This window comes from Homalodisca vitripennis, chromosome 6 (assembly GCF_021130785.1).
Source record: "Homalodisca vitripennis isolate AUS2020 chromosome 6, UT_GWSS_2.1, whole genome shotgun sequence".
Lineage (NCBI taxonomy): Eukaryota > Metazoa > Arthropoda > Insecta > Hemiptera > Cicadellidae > Homalodisca > Homalodisca vitripennis.
Window position 1 is genome coordinate 122,428,632 of NC_060212.1, and position 21,869 is coordinate 122,450,500.

Consider the following 21,869-nt stretch of genomic DNA (forward strand, 5'->3'; position numbering starts at 1 on the left):
TCCCATCTTCTAATTTACATGTGGCCAAAGACAATGGGTTAGGAAACTTAAGCATGGAAGTACACCTGAGTCAATCTTCCTGCAATAGTACAGAGCCAGTTTCAGATGAAAGACATACTGATATTGAATCACCTGCTAAGAAAATCAATTGTTCTGAAAACAAAAACACATCCAACTGCATAGAAATTCTTCATGTAACAACCCCTGAAGAAACTGAAATGGAAGAAGTTTTTGAGGATGCTACAAGCTCTGACATAAAAGAAACAAACCTTATACAGAATAAAAATGATGAGTCCGTTAACCTTGATGTATTATCTCAAAGCACACCTACACTGGATGATGTTGAAAACAGTGTTGTTGATCTGAAAGAAGATTTAATTATAAAAGGGGATCCGTCATGTAAAGAAATGTTAGAGGCGCAAACAACACAAGATGTCCTCCAATCTTCTGACTTACAAGTGATCAATGTACATGGGATAGAAAACTTAAGCATGGAAGTGAACCTGGGACATTTATGTACAAGTCACGCCTCTTTCAACAGTAAATCATTGTCAGAAGTGGTAGAAACTGATTTGCATTCAGACCCAAATAATTTTGAATTTCAATTGCAAACAACTGAAGAGGAAAAAAGTACAATCAACTTTGAAGAAACCAGTTTCAAACTTCCTGAAGAAATCAGAACCATACAAGTTTTGGAAACTCAGAAAAATTATAATGACTTAACAAAGGACAAAGCTGAAGATGTTTTTGAGGATGCAACCAGGTTTAAAACAGAGCAAATAGATTATGTAATTGATAATGAACCTAGTCTTATAGAGTTGTCGAAGACTATGCCTGTATTGGACTGTGACAAAAATTCTGTTGTTGATGAAGAACATAAAGTTGTTAATTCGCCTGAAAAAGAAGAGATTGTACTGGAAGGACTATTGCCATATGAGAGTGACCCAATCTTCCAGAAATCTTTGCCGTATGAAAATGCTGTAGCTGTTTCCTGTCCATGTGCTTGTAATTCAAATGATGAAACTGAATGTCCTTGTAATGACACTGCACCATTACGTGAGAATCCATTAGGGAATGAGCTACCAAAAAGCGTTGTCAGTAAAACTTTGAAAAATAATGATTTCTCAAATGATTCACATGAATTAAAAACCTGTGGTAGTCCTCTACAAGGAGAAATTACTATGAGGGCCACAGATACCTTGGATGTGTCAATGAATATGTCAATGACATTTATAGGTGGAGTTATTGACACTTCATTGGCTCACGATGTGCAGTCTACTGCCAATATAAGTCATTTACAAGCAGTTTCTGATGATTTTCACAAAGATAACAACTATGGTCAAAATGACAATTTATTGCAAAATGTAACTGACTTTGTGAACTCTAACATTGCAGAGACAAATGACTTTACAACTTATTTAGACCAAAAAATGTGTGATGCTCTTTATGTGCCATTATCTCACTCAAATGTAGACAGTAACCCATCTACTTTTGAAAATGGTTTGCAAAGCTTTATGGAAATCACAATGGCCAATACAAATCCAGCTATGTTTGACCAGAGTATTGCACCATATTCTTACAGCCAAATTGTCAAGCAATCCAGAAGGAACTTTTGCGAAGAAAAAAGTAGTGAAGAAAATGATTCTGTTAAAAACGAATTTACAAACTCAATAGTGCTGATGGGATTAAAAGAAAATAACACTGACTTTCAAAATAATAAACACCATGAGTCTACATCTCATCCTTCTTTAGATTTCTCTTCTTGTGGTTCTAGTCATGAAATATTGCAACAGTCAATGAGTGATTATGTGACCAATAGATCGTTTAATCTTGCTATACCTGATTGTGATTTAGATCAGAATTCCACCCAAGATAATGAATTACGTAAACAGTGCGAAAGACAAGCTGAAAATGTACTGCTGATGAAATGGCCAGCCCATTTTCATGATCAACTCAATGCCCTTAAGAGTGAAAATCAGTTACTCCTTGAACAATTAGAAACTTTCAAACAAAATGATGTATGCATTAGTAATCTTAAACAAGAAAATTTGGAATTGTATAATAAACTTCAAGAAATCACCAAACTTTCTGAAAGTCAGAAGAAAGCCTTACAGGATTTTGAATTGGTAGGACAACTTAAAGTGAATTCTAACGATTCACAGTTGATTGTAGAACTAACAGAAGAAAACAACAAGCTTAAAGAGTTAAATGATGAATCCAAGACTCTGAACTTATCTTTGAAAGAAGAAAATGAGTTACTTTGGAATGAACTGAAAAAAGATATTGAAAAATTGGATAAGCTCAAACTCGACAATGAACATCTCTTAAAAGAACTGGAAGATAAGAATTCAGAAATTTGCTGTCTAAAATCAGACAGGAAAAAGTTGAAAAATGTACTGATTAAAGCAAATGATAAATTGAATGATCTTGAGAGTGAAAATGAGTATTTGAACACTCTTTTACAAGAATCAAATATTCAAACTGAAGAATCAAATGTTCAGGCTCAAACTATGACTGTACTTCGAGAAGAAAATAAACAGTTGCTGTTAGAAATTAAGTCATTGAAAGATAGTATAGAGGGTTTTGAAGGAGAGAGTGCAATTTTTATGCAAGATTTAAGCAGTCTTGGAGAAACTATTAGTAGTTTGTTGGACGAAAAAAGAGTACTCATGGAGCAGGTAGCAGATTTGGCAGATAAAAATGAAAGAATTACTGAACTTAATTCTGAAAAACAACATTTTATTCAACATATATCAAACGTTGAATATAATGTTTCAAAACTTCAAGAGGAAAAGTTTTTGTTAATGGTTCAACTGGAGAATGTAACAGAGAAATTTTCTGAAGTTACTGAGCTGAATGAACTCGTGAGAGAATTAGAGAGACATGTGTCTAGTTTGAATGAAGAGTTAATGAGTGAAGTTACTAAAAATGATTTGATTTTGGTGCTTAACAAAGATCTTGAAGATCAGATTATTGAGATCAATAAAGACAAAACGAACATGCAAAACTCTGTGTCCATTTTAAAACAGACTCTGCTTTCTGAAAACCACAGTTTGAAAAGTCAACTAGATACAATTCAACAGACAATAAATGATCTTGAGAAGCAAACCACTTGCCTTAATGAAGAGTTACAAAATGAAGTTATCAACAATCATACTCTTTTATCTAAAAATGAATTGTTAGAGAGCCAAATTAATGAAATGTTTGAGGAGAAATTGCAATTACAAAACTCTATATCATTATTACGTCAGAATCTTGTGGACAGTCAGGCCCAAAACAATTTGGCAAAAGATCAACTCTCTGAACATTTGAAAGAAAAAGAACAAGCTTTGCATGAAGAAAAGCTAAATTTAACTTCTGAAAATGATCAATTGAAATTTGAGATAAAGAATATTCAAGAAACAGTCAATAAGCTTCATAGTCAAGTAACCAACCTTAATGAACAGTTGAAGCAAGATGAATCCAAACAACAAGCCCTCATAACCACAAATAATGATCTCCAGAATCAAATTTTGCTAATATCTCAAGAGAAATTCCATTTAGAATGTTCTTTGTCAGAATTAGAACAGAATCTTGTTGATCTTCAGGCTCAGAGCAGCCTTGCAAAAGAGCAACTTACTGAAACTTTGAGGCAAAAAGAACAAACTTTGCTTGAAGAAAACAAAAATTTAATGTCTGAAAATGAGCAGTTAAAATGTGAAATAAAAAGTATTCAAGAAACAGTAAATGACCTTCAGAATCATTTGGTCACAATGAATGAAGATTTAAAACAAGAAGAATCCAAACAACATGCCCTCATAACTACAAATAATGATCTACAGAATCAAATTTTGCTAATATCCCAAGAGAAATCACATTTAGAATGTTCTTTGTCAGAATTGGAACAGAATCTTCTTGATGTTATGACTCAAAGCAACCTTTCAAAAGAACAACTTGCTGAACAATTGAGGGCAAAAGAACAAACTTTGCAAGAAGAGAAACATAGTTTAGTGATTGAAAATGATAAATTAAAGTATGAAATAGAAAGTATTCGAGAAACCAATACTGAGCTTGAGAGTAAAATAGCATTCCTTAATGATGAGTTAAATCAACTAAATACAAAACAACAAAGTCTTTTAGTGGCACAGAAAGATTTAGAGAATCAAATCTTGAAAATCTCTGAAGAGAAATTTCAATTGGAAAATTCATTGTCAGTGCTGGAACAAAATCTTGTAGACATACAGGATCAAAATAACTTGGCAAGAGACCTACAATTAAAACTTATTGAAGAAAAAGAACAAATCATTCAAGATTTGAATAATAACCAAACCTCTTTAGAAAGTTGTGTAAAATCGCTGACAAATCAAACAAACATTTTAGAAACAGAAAATGGTGAATTGAAAAGAAACTTGCAAAGTGTGCAAGAAACAGTAACCAAACTTAATGAAGATAAACAAAATCTCTATAATCTTTTGGAATCAAACAAGGATTTGGAGCAAAAGTACATAATTTTAAATGAGGCCAAGTTTGAACTAGAAAGTAAGTTAGAGATAGCATTAGCCAAAGAAACCAACATTTTAAGCCTAGAGGAAGAAAATAAGAATCTTTCTGAGAAGCTTCAAACTCTTGTTGGGAATGAAGAAGTTATACAATTGCTAAAGAATGAAAAAATAGATCTTGAACTTCAGATAAAGAACTTATCAGATTCTGTTGATAAGCTTCTCAGTGATAACAAAGAAATGGAAGTTTATGTCAAGGACAATTCAGATCTAAGGCTCACCATGTTACAGGAAATTCAGTCATTAACTGGTGAAACTGATACAAGTTGCTTGAATGATGGGTGCCCAATAATAAATGTCTACCATAAACTGATGTCCGAATTTCTTACTAAAGAAAAAGAAGTCATATTTGCTTTACAAAATGAGTGTGAAACTAAAACTAAAACTAAACAAATTGAATTGGATAAACTACAAGGTATATTGAAGGAAAAAGAAGTATTAAGTTCCAAATTAATGAATGACATTGAAGAACTTAGGGAAGAAGTTGGGCAACATAATACAACAGTCATCAATTTGAAAAACGAACTCCATACTATTAAGAATGAATTGATGATAAAAGAAAATGAAGTGTCAGAAGTTAAAGATGAACTTATGATAGTGAAAAATGAGAAAGCATCTCTACTTATAGAGTTAAATAGTCAGCATGATGCTGAAGTTGTAGCAGAGTTGGAGGATAAGATTCAATTCCTAAACAATGAAATTAATTGTAAAACTGATGAGATCTGTGGCCTAAATTCTGAAATCCTTAAATTGAAATCAGTGCAAGAGGACTTTATGAAACAATCTGAGTCTGATAAGCATTTGTTGAATCAACAACAAGAAAAAATTCAAGAACTAACTTCAAAATTGAAATATACAGAAGAGTCACTCGCAGAAATAGATATGCAACTTCAGAGCAAGTTTCAAGAAGTAAATCAATTAAATGAAGGCCTTGAATCTAAGCAAAAAGAAATTGAAGGATTTGCTGATAAAGTTAAAGAACTAACACTTGTCAAAACAAAACTTAATGAAGTCGAAAGTGAAATCGGATTTATTCTACAATGTTTTAATCCAATGAATGATGATTTTGATATGCATGAAGCTCTTCTTAGATGTTCACACCATTGTCAGTCACTAGCTGAGTTAATGAAATCGATTACTTTCTGTTGGAAAAATATCACAGCTAAGTTTGAATCCTTAAATTCCAACCTAAAATCAGAATTGGAAAAACGGGTTGAGATGTGTCGATCTTTAGAAATCCAAATAAATTGCCTAAATGAAGAACTGAAAGCTCACAAAATGCTTTATGATGAAGACATTCTTCAATTTAAAGAAGAAATAAGTGCCAAAAATGCTATTGTAACAGATTTGACTGATAGTAATTCTAAACTTAAAAAAGAATGTGATGATCTCGTTGTGAAAATTAATAAAATTGAAAGGGATAACAAAGATGTAAAAGAACTACATGAAGAAATTAAAAAATTGAAAGAAGTCAACCATAACCTAACTGAGGCTTCTAAAAAATTTAATGTTTTTAAAGAAGTAAACAAAAAACTTTCTCTAGAAATAGAAGATCTAAGCCGTTCCATAAAAATCGAAAAACAAAGTACTAGTGAACTTAAAGCAAAATGTGACACAGCTAACTACCAACTGGCAGAGTTAAAAAAGGAAAACTTCAGCTTAGAAGATAAAATTGAAGTCTTAGAGAATAAACTCCTAAATCATGATATTATAAGTTCTATTAAAATAGCTTTTCCATATAATATGAGTACCATTGACAAGCAAGTTACCTTCATCAATGAAAAACTAGGAGAACTTGAACAGGTGAAGAGTCAGTTTGAAAATCTTCTACAAGACCACAACAATTTAAAACATGAATATGAAAAATCAACAGAATACATTAAAAGACAAGCAGAAAAACTCTCCAAAATTTTAAAAAGAGAATTGGATTTGAAAAAACAGATGGTTTCATCTACTCAGAATTCCTTAGCAGAACACAAAATTCTGGAAGAACTAAAATCCCAGCTGTTTGCTTTGTTCCCTGATGAAGATAGCTCGTTAAATAAAGTTGTGGTGAGTGTAAAAGGACTCATTGAGGAAAATAAGTCACTAAAACAGGGAAGCCCTGCTAAAATTGAAGAACTAGAAAGACTTTTAGAAGAAGTCAAACAAGACAATAAAGATCTAGACAATGAGTGTGAAATGATGCACAAACATATTAAAGAGCAAGAAGAGTTGCTGGCATCGGTTTTAAAACGAGAGGAAGAATTGAAGAAATTGAACTCGGAACTAAAGACCCAAGTGACCAACGTGGCTACATCTACTCCAACAGAAAACTTTGATGAGCTTCTAATGCTGTTTCCAGAAAAGCCACCCTCGCTAAGTAAAGCCTTAGAGTTAGTGAAGAACTCACTATCAGAAAATCAGTCCTTAAAGGAGAAAATAGCTGAAACTCAGGAAGAGTATGAAAACATGGACAAGGAGTGTGAACAAATGTACAGAGCTTACCAAGAAAAAGAGAAAGTACTTGTAGATGTCCTTAACAGAGAAGCCAAGTATGTGGAAGACATGAAAGTCAAAGAAGATGAATTCGCTGAAAGGTTAAAACAGTTGTCTGAGGAGCTGCAAGAGGCCAAACATAAATTGATAACAAATCCTTCTAAACCAGGTAAGACTTCCAAAGTTTTAGTATTGTACTACAATAATAGTGTTTACTTTAATATTGTCAGTATTTTATTTTTGTTTACTATAAAAACATCAATTTACGTTTTATAAGCACCAGCGTACTAACAATGCATGAGTAATGGTAAAATTAATTAGAGTAATATTGCTCATAAACAGATCCAGTTGTTTCTGCAATCTGCTTATTATCTATCTCTTGCTAAGGGTTTTACTTTTTTTTAACTGCATAAAAGTTTTATTATTAACCTTAACATGTTATTTACGGGGGTAAAATACAAAGTATACTGAAATAACTATCTTAACAACGTTTTATGTCCTTGTTCCTTTAATGTACAATGATAAAGAATATCTGTTAGTTCTGTTTATAAATGAAATTGATCCTGGAAATTTTTAATTAATTGGTTCTGAAATACGAGGGGCAAATCAAACTCTGCAATTTACGAGGGTCTTCCAGAAAGTAAAGAACGATTGCGCATCACGGGCGGCGCAGTTCTTCCACCACCGCGGTAGATAGCTTGTTCGTTAGCCACACCTTCTGCCTCAGTGTGAGCTGAGTAGCGGTACCGTGAGGTCACGTTTGCGTCTCCTGTGAAAGTTTAAAATGGCGGCGTTAATTGAAAATCCCGCCAAGTGTGAACTGCGTAGTGTGATACGGTTTCTGAATGCACAGAATGTTCGACCTATTGAAATTTATAGGCAAATTAAGGCAGTTTACGGTGACAATGCGATGAACGAGTCATCAGTGAGAAAATGGTGCATTCAATTTAAGGAAGGTCGAACTAATGTGCACGACGAGGAACGAAGTGGAAGGCCGTCACTCGTTACTGACGAGTTGGCAGCGAAAGTTGATGGAAAAATTCAACAAAACCGTCGTTTCACTTTGAGTGGTCTAGTGGAATTTTTTCCACAAATTTCAAGGTCGCTTTTGCACGAAATAGTGACTGAACGTCTTGGTTATCAGAAAATGTGTGCTCGTTGGGTGCCTAAGATTCTTACTGATGTCCACAAGACTAAACGGATGGGAGCAGCTCTTGAGTTTTTGACTCAGTATGACGAAGAAGGTGATGCGTTTCTTGACCGCATCGTAACGAGTGACGAAACTTGGGTTTCCTATCGAACCCCGGAAACAAAGCTCCAGTCAATGGAATGGCATCACTCGAATTCACCAACAAAAAACAGGAAAGAAAAACCAAATTTGAACACCAGGAAATTGATGGCAACAGTTTTTTGGGACCGAAAAGGCCTAATCCATGTGGAGTTCATGCCGAGAGGCGAAACAATCAACTCAGAGGCCTACATCGAGACCTTGCATCGGCTTCGCCGCGCTATTCAGAACAAACGACGCGGAATGCTGTCGTCGAAAGTGGTGCTGATCCACGACAATGCTCGGCCTCATTGCAGTGCACGAACCAAAGCAGAACTCAATTCTTTCAAATGGCAAATCTTCGGACACCCTCCGTATAGTCCAGATCTGGCTCCGAGTGACTATCACTTGTTTCCAAAGTTGAAAGTGTTTTTAGGCGGAAAAAACTTTTTGGGTGACGAAGACCTCAAAGAAGGAGTAAAAACGTGGCTTCATTCCTTGGCGGCAGAACAGTATAACGTCGGTATAGAAAAACTGGTGCCACGCTACAACAAGTGCCTTGACAGTCCCGGCGATTTTGTAGAAAAATAGAGTAAGTTTATAAGTATTTATAAATAAATTTTCATGCTCTTATCTTTTGTTTTTATTGACTTATAACAAAACGTTCTTTACTTTCTGGAAGACCCTCGTACTTTCAACTTAAGTGTATTTATGGATATTAAATAAGAATATGTTATGTTAGCTATTCACGAACCACTTTAAATAGTCCTTTGATTAAAGAGATAAAATATGTCTGAGTAAATTATGTTTCATAAATGTTTAAAGTTATCTATAAATGTGATTGATTATCTATCACAGATTAACTATGTTACACAATTGCAATATACACTCTAAAATAATAGCTTTAAACCGCTAATTTAACCCTTTGGCATTATCATTCTTATTCATTATAATGTTCTGCTCAATTTTAATCACTGGAAGAGAACATTGGTGCTATGTAACAATTAAAGTTACAAACAATTGCAATTACTGAATAATAAGCATTGGCTTTGGAGAAAATTGTTCTTACACTTTTTATAAATAAAAAAGTAAGCTAAATACATTTTCAGTTTATCTGTACACACAATATAGTTTTCTATTACAATAAAAATTGCAGGTAAAATAAAATTAGTTATTACATGCACTTTTTCTGGGCGTAATACATAATGTTCAATAAATTTTACTTTAATTTCATTAAATTTAAAAAAAAACTTGTTCATGTAATATTAAACACAAAACCTGCATGACGTACGTTTTATGATCATTGTAAACGAATTATAAAATCCCAGTAACTACAATAAACAAGGATTGACATTTCTTCTGAAACTTTTGTTTAAAAAGCTTTTTGATTCCAAGCAAAGGTGTCGTATATACGACTATACACCTATACATATAATTTATAATAGTTTCCTCAACTTTATTTTTTCTGTGTTTTAGCTGATTGCCAATGTGAAGTGCTCAAGTCAAGGCTGGCAGAGCTAAAGCTCGATGTTGCTGATAGAAATGCAAAAATCACAGCATTGGAGTTACAGTTTGAGGCAGACAATTTTCCCATCAAAAAGAAGGCGGCTGATTTGGAAAAGTCATTGGATCAAGCTAAACACAAGGTCAGTTTATATTAGAGTTAGAGTGTCTTATGACAATTTTTATTTCACTCAATTTAGTAAAAGAAATAATCAATTATTAAATTTTATTTGGCAACTACTGATTTTTAATATCTTGTGTAGCAGCAAAGAATTATGTTGTGGTATCTGTCAATACAAAATTTTGTGGAATTTAGGAACCTTACCATCTTGAGACCTCCATGATTTATTTTCCTTCCCATTATCTGTTATTATTTCCTTATCTTCAAATTATATCAGTCCACTGAATCTATTTGATGTCAGAACATTGATAAACATAGATTTATCATTGATGGATGTGACATTTTAAGTAGATGAGATCTATTCATGTTTTTTAGTTTGTTTTTTTTTTGTGTGTTTGACAAGTTATCATGCACATTTTCCATCTGAAGAAAGTTTGGTTCTATTATCTTTTCATCAATAACTGTAATTTTGCCTTAAAGACAACCTATACTCTTCTTGATTCCGTTTATATAAGCTAAATTCTTTGTCTTCTCTTCTTCCAGGTGAAGAATTGTGTTATCCTTAAAGTTGTTATCTATTTTAATTCTTTCCTGCAGAGAATGAATTTTATTTTTTAATTCCAGTTCCGTTTTATAATTTTTCAGTTAAATAAGGAATGTAATTTTCCATTTCTTTAATTTTGTCTTCTAATTCCAGTTGAGTTTCTAATTTAAACTGTTCTATTCAAGTGATGTGGCATGTATGTGTGAAAGCTTTCTATGTCTTCAGGAAGCTGAAAAACAAAATTGTACTTTTCTAGAGTGTGCAACCCCATTAAAACCCCTGTGTTTGAGTGGTCATCAGGTGAATGCTTTTGATTTTCTTTATAAGTCATGAGACACATGCATGTTGATTTTCATCCCTCTAGGACATAAAAATTGAAAAACAAAATATAGTTCTTTCAGGAGTTGCAACCCCATTTCAACTCCTTACAGGTGTTTAGCTCTGAAACACTGAAAATGTTTTCGACATTCAGTTAAAGATCGAGAGCTTCGCTCTTTCTCCAACTACTATCCCCGAGTGAGGGCTTTGCGTTTTATATGTAGAAACTAGCAGTTACTCGCAGCTTTGCACACAAGTTCCTGTTGAAAAAGAGGTATGTCATAGGCAAATTTAAACCTTTTGGGATATTGAAAAGTTGGAGAATTATTGATTATTGAATGAGGGTTTACATTTTATATATATATATATATAAACTTTTAATTTCAATGTACAAAACACACTTATATTTATTCCTAGATGGATCATCATATTAGGAGGAATCAGAAAATATGATCTCATGTTTATAAATAATATAGTTGTAAACGTATTTATGTATATGCTTTATCACCACCCTTAGTGGCTGCTGTGTTTAACATTTGTTCAGCCTCAAAGAAAGTACCTAAGTAAAATTTTTATGTTCCACTTTGTGTTCCTCAACACACAATTGATAAGAACAAAGTAGCAAAGAGAACAAAAATTGTTGATTTTGTCCAAATAGAATTATTGATAAATAATATTGATTGGTAGATAAGCGAGCTGAAGGCAGAAGTGAGACGATACCAAGAACAGATGCATGAGGTGACTGTGGGACTGCGCACGGAGTGTGAGCGTTGTCGCCGCGATGCAGCTCTACGTGAGGAGTCGAGCGTGCAGACCTCGCCCTCAGTCACTGCAGACACGACCATCCTCGCCCAGAAGAACAAGGAGATCGCAATCCTCAAGGCTCTATGCAAGTCGCGCAACCAGCGAATAGCGGAGCTAGAGCAAGGCAGTAGTAATAGCAAGCCGTCACGCCTTCTGAGGTCAGTTTCTCATTATTTTATTGTTCAAATACATACTTTTAAAAGATCATAATCATGATTTTTCAAAAAATCCTGACGTATTTAAAATACAAAAGGTGTGTGTAATTTTAAAACTATGGCAGGTAAGTCCAGTACTTTGACTACTCTTCATCTATGAATCACTGAGTGTCAACATTCTTCAGACTACCAAAATGATGACACCCACTGAATTACGTTTTATATAATTGATGGACACCTCATGTGGACAACCTCTGTAGCAAACTAAGCTCTGGACTTTATGTTGTTCGTCGAATAAAATCGATAAGTGATGTCACAGTTGCAATTACTGCATACTATGCACTCTTTGAAGCACACCTCCGATATGGTCTCACTGTTTGGGGAAAATCAAGTGTAGCCAACTTACAAAGACCCTTGACTCTACAGAAAAAATGTATCAGGATACTGGCAGGCCTGCAGCCTAGAGACAGTTGTAGAACATCTTTTGTTGAGCTGTCAATCCTCACTGTGGTTTCATTGTACATCTTAGAAACAGTAATGTATGCTCATGAAAATGGCTTGACCAGAGGCATTGATTTACATTCTTACAACACTCGTCGAGCAGCAGATTTTACACTACCAGAACACCATTCAGCATTATTTGAAGAGAAGCCTTCATATATGGGTGCAAAGCTGTTCAACTCCCTACCTACCGACATTAAGACAGAACAAAACCCCAAGAAAATGCTGAAAAGATGGCTCCTCCAACATCCTTTCTACTCAATTGACGAGTTTTTAAACTGGAGAGCTTTGAACATCAACCAGTGACTGGACTATCATTTACAAAGCTTTGATTTGTAAATTGTTTTATAAAATTTTGATTTGTATAATTACCTTTTTTATGACTCTCTTACTGTTCTCAAAGAATATGTAAAATAAAGTATATTGTCTATTGTCTGTATATTATATATATACAGGGTGAGTTTTTTAAAGTGATCCAATAGCTAACTTTTTAATTACACGACTTAGCACCACACTTTAAATTTGGAACTTGCTCAATTTTAAGTTTCACTCAGGGATACACTTTCAAATTTTTTGAAGATGGCCGCCATTTTCCAATATGGCGGTCAACTTTAAAATCTCTTATGGAACACCCTGTATTTTATGTTGTTTTTAGATTCTACTCAACAAAATAATACATTTTTGCATTTTAGAGTTTTTCAATATCTCTAATGGTTCAGGAGCTACGTGGACTGGAATTTTTCATAATTTTTGCCAATATGGCGGCCAACTTTAAAATATTTTATGGAACACCCTGTATTTTATGTTGTTTTTAGATTCTAAACTACAAAATAAGACATTTTTGCATTTTAGAGTTTTTCTATATCTCTAATGGTTCAGGAGCTACGTGGACTGCAAGTTTTCGGATTTTTTCGGACTGATTATAAAAACTTGCAGTCCACGTAGCTCCTGAACCATTAGAGATATAGAAAAACTCTAAAATGCAAAAATGTCTTATTTTGTAGTGTAGAATCTAAAAACAACATAAAATACAGGGTGTTCCATAAAATATTTTAAAGTTGGCCGCCATATTGGCAAAAATTATGAAAACTTCCAGTCCACGTAGCTCCTGAACCATTAGAGATATTGAAAAACTCTCAAAAGCAAAAATGTATTATTTTGTTGAGTAGAATCTAAAAACAACATAAAATACAGGGTGTTCCATAAGAGATTTTAAAGTTGACCGCCATATTGGAAAATGGCGGCCATCTTCAAAAAATTTGAAAGTGTATCCCTGAGTGAAACTTAAAATTGAGCAAGTTCCAAATTTAAAGTGTGGTGCTAAGTCGTGTAATTAAAAAGTTAGCTATTGGATCACTTTAAAAAACTCACCCTGTATATTGTTTAAACTGAAGTTTAAGTTTATCAAAACTATGTGTTCTTTTATAAATTCAATCAATATACAATTTATGAACAAAGTTACATCCACACCCTGTAGTTGTTTTCTTGCTCTATAGTACATGAACAGGGGATTTGATTGGTATTTGTTTTGATGAACTTTACAATGAATTTTACATATCAACTGCTGCATTGAGTGCTTTGACTTTTGGCATGCTCAACACCATTTTTCTTAAACAATCTTTTCTCTGTGGGCTTACATTTAAAATATATTCTTAGTTCTATGCTTTATGCTATGTCTGTCAGGATTAAAAATCTGGATTTATTCAGATTTTAGCTTGAACTGTCCAAGTTTGAATAAATTTCAAAGCAACCAGGATTGTCACTAAAAGAAGGGTTAATTTTGGCTTTAATTAAACGTCATAGTATTATTAGGATAAACATGTTGATTGTAGTAAAAAAACTTACTTTATTTGTAGTACTAACTTAATTCTTAGTAACATCTGAAAAGTTGCAATGTTATTTGAGCTTATTTTTCATCACACTGGGTTTAAAGGTTTGATGTTATATTACAGCTACATTGATTCTAAAGTGAGATTTATATATTAAACTAGCAGTTAACCTCTTGAGGCTTTGCATGCAGTTTCTTATTGAATAACAGGTATGTCATAGACATATCCTTTTTAAATGGCATAATAAATAATACTCCCTGAAAAAAGTGTTGATGACTGGAAGATATTCCAATCTCCTGGTCCACTTCTGAATACTTGGAATTTAATTTTAAAGTACAGAATGTCTTAAGGCTGTAAAGTCTGAGAGTGAAAGTTTTTATGAGTATCAATGAAATACACAAATTTATCTGCAACATTCCATAAATATTTGAATGAATTTTTCCCACTATTTTAAGCCACAGTGGAGGAATACTAAATCCGTAGTAATCTTAGTGAGAGCACTTGTGTGTGGTGTAATATAATGGAGTCCAATGATAATTTTGATTTAGATGTACACATGTTTAAGGTGCATATTATTTCAGTATGCATTGTTAAGAGGTTCAAAAGTTAAATAAAATTGCCACTGGCTCATAATTTAGGTTTAGCATGTGAAGAAGCATTTCTGGTTCAAATCAATTATATTTCGAACAACATAGGAGTGTTTGTCTTGTTGCCATGATCAAAATAATATTTGCATACTTTAATTTTAGAATCCAAAAATTGTCTACTTTTGTTTTTGTTTAATCTACCTGTCAAAGTTATCCTCAGTGCTCCAGCAGCATTTGGATTGTTGCTGTGATCAAGAAAATACGTACATATTGTTGGACTGAATAATTTACTTTAGTTAAAAAGTGTCTGCTTTCGATCATTGTAATTGGCACACAGTGCCATATTCATTGTTGCCTTGATTAGGAAAACAGTCTGGAAAGTCTTCTTCATTGAAGTTGTTTGTGAAGTGTCTACTTCAGTCAAAAAGCATCAAAATTTAATCCCAGTCTTAGGTTAATCCGGTGCCGTATTAACGATCATTGTTGCCCTGATTACATGATTAATAAACATGTCCGGAAAGTCTTCTTTGTTGAAAAATATCTACTTCTGGCCATTATACACATTCGGGACTTAGGCATTTTGATGCCATAGTTAGCCTTTGCCTTGTAGTCCCGATCAAGAAAGTATATACATACATTGGTCTGTAAAGTTTACTAAGGTAAAAAAGTGACTACTTTTGACTATTGTAATCTACTTCTAGTATAATATAGTTCCGGTACTGGAAGTCTGTTGATTGCATAATACACGTGTTTATCAAATTTTGATTTTCTAGGACAGCGGGAAGTTGAAAAACTAAATATTGTTCTTATAGGATTTGCTAACCTATTTCAACCCCTATGGGTGGTTGATTTTTAATGGAAAATGTTTACTTTGTCTTCAGAGAACTCAAGCCACTGTATTTCAGATTTTATTGATCCAGGCCATTGGGAAGTTAAAAAAACAAATTATTGTCTTTGTATGAGTTACAATCCTTTTCCTAACCCCTATGGGTGGTTGATGTTCAAGAAAATTCTTCTTTTTCTTGGCAAGTAATGAGGTATGTGTGTGTCAAGTTTAATCTTTCCAGTACATTAGGAATTTGGGAAACAAATTTAAAGATATTTTAGGGATTTTAACCTAATTTCAGCTGTTATGGGTGGTTGGTCTGGATGAAAAATCTTTTATTTCTCCAGATGTTGAGAGTATAAGACAAGAGTATGTCATATTTTATTGTTTTAGGACATAGAGAAATTAAAAATAAGGATTACATCCCAAGAAGAACGTTTTTCAACCCCCATGGGTGTTAATGGAAAAGACATTTCTTAGATACTTCCACAATAAATTTATTAAAAATAGCGCTTTTGCCGGTTAAGGCATCATCAGTTTTTACATTGTTTACAGAAAACAACATATGTGTAAAATAGAATAAACATATGGATAAAAAGAATAAAATTTAAAACTAACTGTAAAGACCAAAAACTAATAAATTATAAAAGAATTATGTAGAAAAATATGGTTTGCAATTCATAATTTTGGAATGGATTTCTTTTTTTACTAATGGTATAAAAATATCACTGAAATTTACGGAAGGTTGGGAAATACAATTATCTTTTAAAACTGTCATACACGCACTTTCAATTTTATTTCTTTTAGTCCAGGAAGATTCTTTAAACACTACACTAGACGATTCAAAATTTATATGATGGTTTTCTTTTACTGCATGTTCAACTAATTTAGATTTTTCAACGTTTTCTTTTTTATAATTATAAATATGTTCTTTTACCCTAATTTCCACAGGTCTTGATGTTTGGCCAATATACGTCTTGTTGCAACCACAGTCAATTTTATATATCACATTCTTGGTTTCTTGATGTTTGTTTTTCGGTTTTAATTTTGTTAAATAGCTTCTTATATTATTTTCGGACTTAAAAACAGTGCGGATGTTAAATTTATAATTTATCTTACGAATTTTTTCTGATGTTCCTTTTACATAAGGAATAGTTATGGTAGTGAGATATTTAGGATTGTCTTTTTTTGGTAATTTGCTTGCAAATTTTGTTTTTAGTCTTAGCTTGTTCAATAATTCACGGAGGGTAGTTGTTTTTAATCAAAAGTTCTGTAGTATAATTTTCTCCTAAAATTTTATCTTTGTTATCAGTAATCAAATGATTAATCTTCTGGAACAAACTTTGTACTAATCCAATTTTTACATGTTGAGGATGATTTGAATTATAATTAAGGTACTGTCCACTGAAAGTCTTCTTGTAAAATAATGTTGTTTTAATTGTGTTTTCTTTTGTTTTTGTTATCAAAATATCAAGAAATGGAATTTCACTGTTAACCTCATTTTCAATAGTGAATTTTATCGATGGTCTAATTGAATTGATGTGTTTTAAAAATTCGTCTTGGATGTTAATTTTATTTTCCCATACACAAAAGACATCATCAACATACCGTAACCAAATTTTGGGTTTAATACTCCAATTTTCAAAAGCAATGTCTTCAAAGTGGTCCATAAATATGTTGCTAATTATTGGGCTGAGAACACCACCGATAGGTAAACCGGATACTTGATTGTAAAATCTATCTTTTAACTGAAAATAGTTGTGGCTAACACATACAGTAAGAAGTTCCATTACACAGTTAATAGATAATGTTGTTCTCATACTGAAGTTGTTATCATTAGAAAGTCGTTGTCTAATCAGACACAAAGCTTCAGAGACAGGTACATTTGTAAACAGACTATTTACGTCGTAGCTGACCATAATATCATTGTAATCAATATTAATATTTTTTATTTTATTGATAAAATCTTCTGAATTCTTGATGTAAGAATTAGCTTGTCCAAATAATGGAATAATAATAAGTAACAAAAATTTTGATAACTTTGATACAGGAGAGTCAATGGAACTTACTATTGGTCTAAGAGGAATTAAATCTTTGTGAATTTTCGGTAGTCCATACAAATGTGGTGGCTTTGAATATTGAGGGCTTAATTTTACAATAAGAGGTTTTCCTAGTTCATTTTCATGGTTTTTTAGTGACTGTTTTATAATTTTCTCAATTTTACTGTAGGATCCTTATTTATTGAAGTATATTCATCACAGTTAACTAAAATAAATTAACCCCATGGGTGGTTGATCTTCATGAAAATTCTTTTGTTTTTTGTGTCATGCGTTATGTTTGTGTTGAATTTCATTTTTATAGAACACTGGGAAGTTGGAAAAACAAAAATATACTTATTCTAGAGATTTCAATCCTTAAAATTTTAATCTTTAAAATGTTTGTTCTTTATGAAAATTCTTTAGTTTTTCTATTTAAATCATGAGGCATACATGCCCCAAATTTCAACTTTCTGAGATATTGGGAAGTTAGAGAATTAGATATGTGTGAGAGAGTTATACAGGGTGGAAAAAAAGTATGGAAACGCTTTCACTAATTTTGTATGGCTTCACTTATACAAATTAAATTTTGTACATCACCACTTGTATTAAGAACCTATTTTTTGAGACCAGTGGGGGACATTTTATCTTTTCAGGGGGGACGGCCCGTGAGGAGTCAGACGAAAAATCTTAAATGTAAGCATAGGCCTAGTTTGGTATCAAATTAAAGGTCTAGTAAAGAGAAACTCATTACCGCAAACCGCACTTAAAAAAGGTTGACCCTATCCAGAGTACGGGCCGTTTGAATTTCATAAGTAACGTTTGATTAATTATTATTTCTCCGCAATTTCACAGTCTCAAGTAAACTGTTCTGACTGAAAATGACACGTTATGGAACACAACTATCCAAAAGAATTAAATTAATAATTATCTATGTATTACAAAAAATAACCATACCTTTTAAACGAGGTGCTCAAAACTGCTCTCCGAACACTTGTTGGCAATGAGCTAGTCTATTATAAAAACCTACTGCAGTCACATTTTGAAGCATCTCGGGTGTAATTCTTCTTGCTTCTTCTAATAAACTATTTGTCAGCTCCTCAATGTTGGCTGGTTTAGTTGTATACACATTATCTTTTTAGAAGCCCCACAAAAAGAAATCTAGTGGATTAAGATCCGGTGACCTAGCCGGCCACTCAAACGGTACCCCTGCGACCAATTCAACGGTTAGGAAACACTTCATCTAACAGATTGCGCACCCGCAAATAGTAATGGGGGCGGTGCTCCATCTTGCTGAAACCATACTGCATTTAAAATTTGCCCCAAGAAGAGCACGCACTGCTGGCAAAATGTTATTTGTCAACATATTGAAGTAAATTTTTGCCTGTTAGATTTCCATCTATTACAAAACGGTCCTACAATGTTATTGTTTATTATTCCAGCCCACATATTCACTTTCTGAGGCCTTTGTGTGTGGCCTTCTATCATCCAGTGTGGATTATGGTCGGCCCCAGTAACGGCAATTATGCCTATTAACTAGTCCATTAACAAACAATGTAGCTTCATCTGAAAACAATATCGAACTTTAAAAATTTGGAATTTCGTCACACTTTCTCAACATTATTTCGCAAAATTCAGTCCTTCGATCAAATATCATCCTCTGGAAGTTCTTGGGTTAGGGTTACTTTAAAAGGGTGATACTTGTTTTTGTGTAAAACCTTCAACACTGAGGTATGGCTCATATATCAAGATCTTCTGCAGCCACTCTGGCCGAGGTGCTGGGATTTTCAACAAATGTTTGGAGTACATCCAAAGATTTTTGTTCATTTGTTGCCGATTTAGGCCTGCCACTTCTTTCGCGATCTTTGACTGTTCTAGTTTCTTCAAATCTTTTTACTGTCCTAAAACACTGTTGACTTACTAATTGGGGGTCTATCAAGAAAAGTGTCATTAAACAAAATGCGCTGTTTCTTCATAGGGACGAACTAGATATCCATACCCACGCATCATAAGCAGCGTGATTCTAACAAACTCACTAAGTGACATTGCTTTTAAAAACTAGTAGAATAAAAATGTAAACACTTAAGTAAAAAAATTTATAACTATCGCAGTAGTACCTTCTAGTGAAGACCTTTCAACTTTATCTTACGTGGACGAAATTATAACGTAGACTAAACACCAAGCTGATATTAAAAATACAAAACTGTGGAGTTTTGCTGTGACAGTACTGTTTGTATTGCCTAAACCAGTTTATGTTTGCCTGAGATAAAAGGGCTGGAGGGGACTGGACCTTGACCTCATGTTGATAAGGAGTTACGGTGGTATTATTGAATACTCTCAGTTTCTTGAAAACAAGACAGGGGAAAACCCCTATTTACTGTTATCCAACAAATGTAGAGGTAAAAAAAATTAATTTTTTGTTGGAAATTGTTTTTTCAAATTTACATAACCGACATAAAAACATACTACTGAAAGTAAATTAGTTACTTCACAAGACAAAATTACTAAATTTCTTTGTCATGAAATTCATACGGCCCGTACTCTGGATAGGGTCAACCTTTTTAAGTGCGGTTTTGCGGTAATGAGTTTCTCTTTACTAGACCTTTAATTTGATATCAAACTCGGCCTATGCTTACATTTAAGATTTTCGTCCGACTCCTCAAGGGCCGTCCCCCTGAAAAGGTAAAATGTCCCCACTGGTCTCAAAAAACTAGGTTCTTAATACAAGTGGTGATGTACAAAAATTTAATTTGTATAAGTGAAGCCATACAAAATTAGTGAAAGCGTTTCCATACTTTTTTTCCACCCTGTATTAATTGATATAAAATTATGTTTTACTAATGAGTTGTTTGCTTTCAGGTCTGCACTGAAAGAAGGAAAGGAGAATTCTAACCCTCCGCCAACACCATTATAAAACATTATCTTTCACTTTTGCACTGAGTCTTGGCTTTTATTTTTATACACCATCTATTTATTAGCTCTTAATTTCCTGAAAAAAAATCTCAGTATTTAATACACTATCAGAATATGATTTGACTCCATTTTGTTAATGGTTAAGAAACTTTGATTGTAAGTATATTGATGATAGCTTTAACTTGAACATTTCTTTTTTATCACTCTAGTGTCAACACTAATTAAGTTATTTTATCCAATATTACATTTTAGCTTTAATAGAACATATGTATAATAACAATATTTTAATACTAAATATTTTACTGTATGATATATTAGTTATATTTATAGTTCTTCATGTCTTCTATTCACTGTTTTTATAAATTTGTACATGACATTATTCTTTACTTTTGTATTATATTTTTATAAACTTTCCAAAATAAAAAATACAAATTTAAATATATTGCAATGTGGTCTGAGTTATTTCACATTCAAAACCCGAGATTATTAAACTGTTCCTGTTGTAAATGACAATAATTTTATGAAAACTCTTTGTGTATTGTATAAACTATTAGGTAATATTTCTATTATAAAAATATAATTTGTGATTTGTTCAAAATTGACACATTCCATTTAATGAAAAGTTTTACACATTTATCTTCTATGATATTGGTGGGAGAATTAATTGGTTATTAATTAATAGCCTAAATTTAGTGTACACTTTATCACAGACACAACATCTCTGACCATATAAAAACATCCTCATTATGTTTCATAACTTGTGCAATTTTTTAATCACAAGATAACCATCATATTTGAGGTGTCAGATTTGATTTTTGTCTTCATTGAACAAACTGTTTTAACGATCTGAAAATGTATACATGGAATGTAACAGACCTAGTTATTATGTGTCATTTTTTATCAGGGGACAAGAGATCAAATACGTTATAAATATGCGGATATGTTACACTTGCACATTGTAACATGATGGCCTTTCACAATTGTTAACAATTTATTTGTACTTACTTTGTAAGACACATGTTATAACCCGTTTTCAAAATTGAGAAAGGTCAGATGGTGATTTGTGTAAGGTTTAAGTAAAGTTAACATTATACACATAGTTTCTTTAAACTCCAAGTTGCCATGTTTGCATATCCTTGGGTGATTTTGATCTTGAGAATCACGTATTGAAACCTTCATCGAACTGTCTTGTCTACATACAAACAAGGTAGGAGTACGCTACCCCATGTGTCGTATAATACACTTCGTCATGGTTGCAGTAAAAATTTTAAGTCTATAAATTATTCCATTCTTGATATGCCATATGGACAGGCAGACAGTAATAGAGAAAATAAACTTTTCACCCCCTTGGTAAACAAACTAACAAGAAATAGTTTCAGTGATAGGCTTCAATGATGCTCAGTTAAATTCCATGATCAGGCATGCACCACCATTGAACTCAACGTTCCT

General features: G+C 32.9%; 1 protein-coding gene across 1 annotated transcript; it reads left to right on the forward strand.

Moving 5' to 3' along the window:
- The first annotated feature begins 53 nt into the window (after window positions 1–53).
- On the forward strand, window positions 54–20,808 carry LOC124364877 (centromere-associated protein E-like). Its single transcript, XM_046820672.1, has 4 exons — window positions 54–7,185; window positions 9,760–9,929; window positions 11,457–11,731; window positions 20,367–20,808. Exons 1-4 carry the CDS (start codon window positions 54–56, stop codon window positions 20,419–20,421), a joined length of 7,632 nt encoding a protein of 2,543 aa, XP_046676628.1. The 3' UTR covers window positions 20,422–20,808.
- Window positions 20,809–21,869: the final 1,061 nt, after the last annotated feature.

Excerpts from the sequence above, each read along its gene's own strand:
- LOC124364877 (XM_046820672.1), top strand. The coding sequence starts at position 54 with ATGGAAGTACACCTGAGTCAATCTTCCTGCAATAGTACAGAGCCAGTT. Across the intron at positions 7,186-9,759 it reads AACAAATCCTTCTAAACCAG|CTGATTGCCAATGTGAAGTG; the intron begins GTAAGACTTCCA and ends TCTGTGTTTTAG. Across the intron at positions 11,732-20,366 it reads AAGCCGTCACGCCTTCTGAG|GTCTGCACTGAAAGAAGGAA; the intron begins GTCAGTTTCTCA and ends GTTTGCTTTCAG.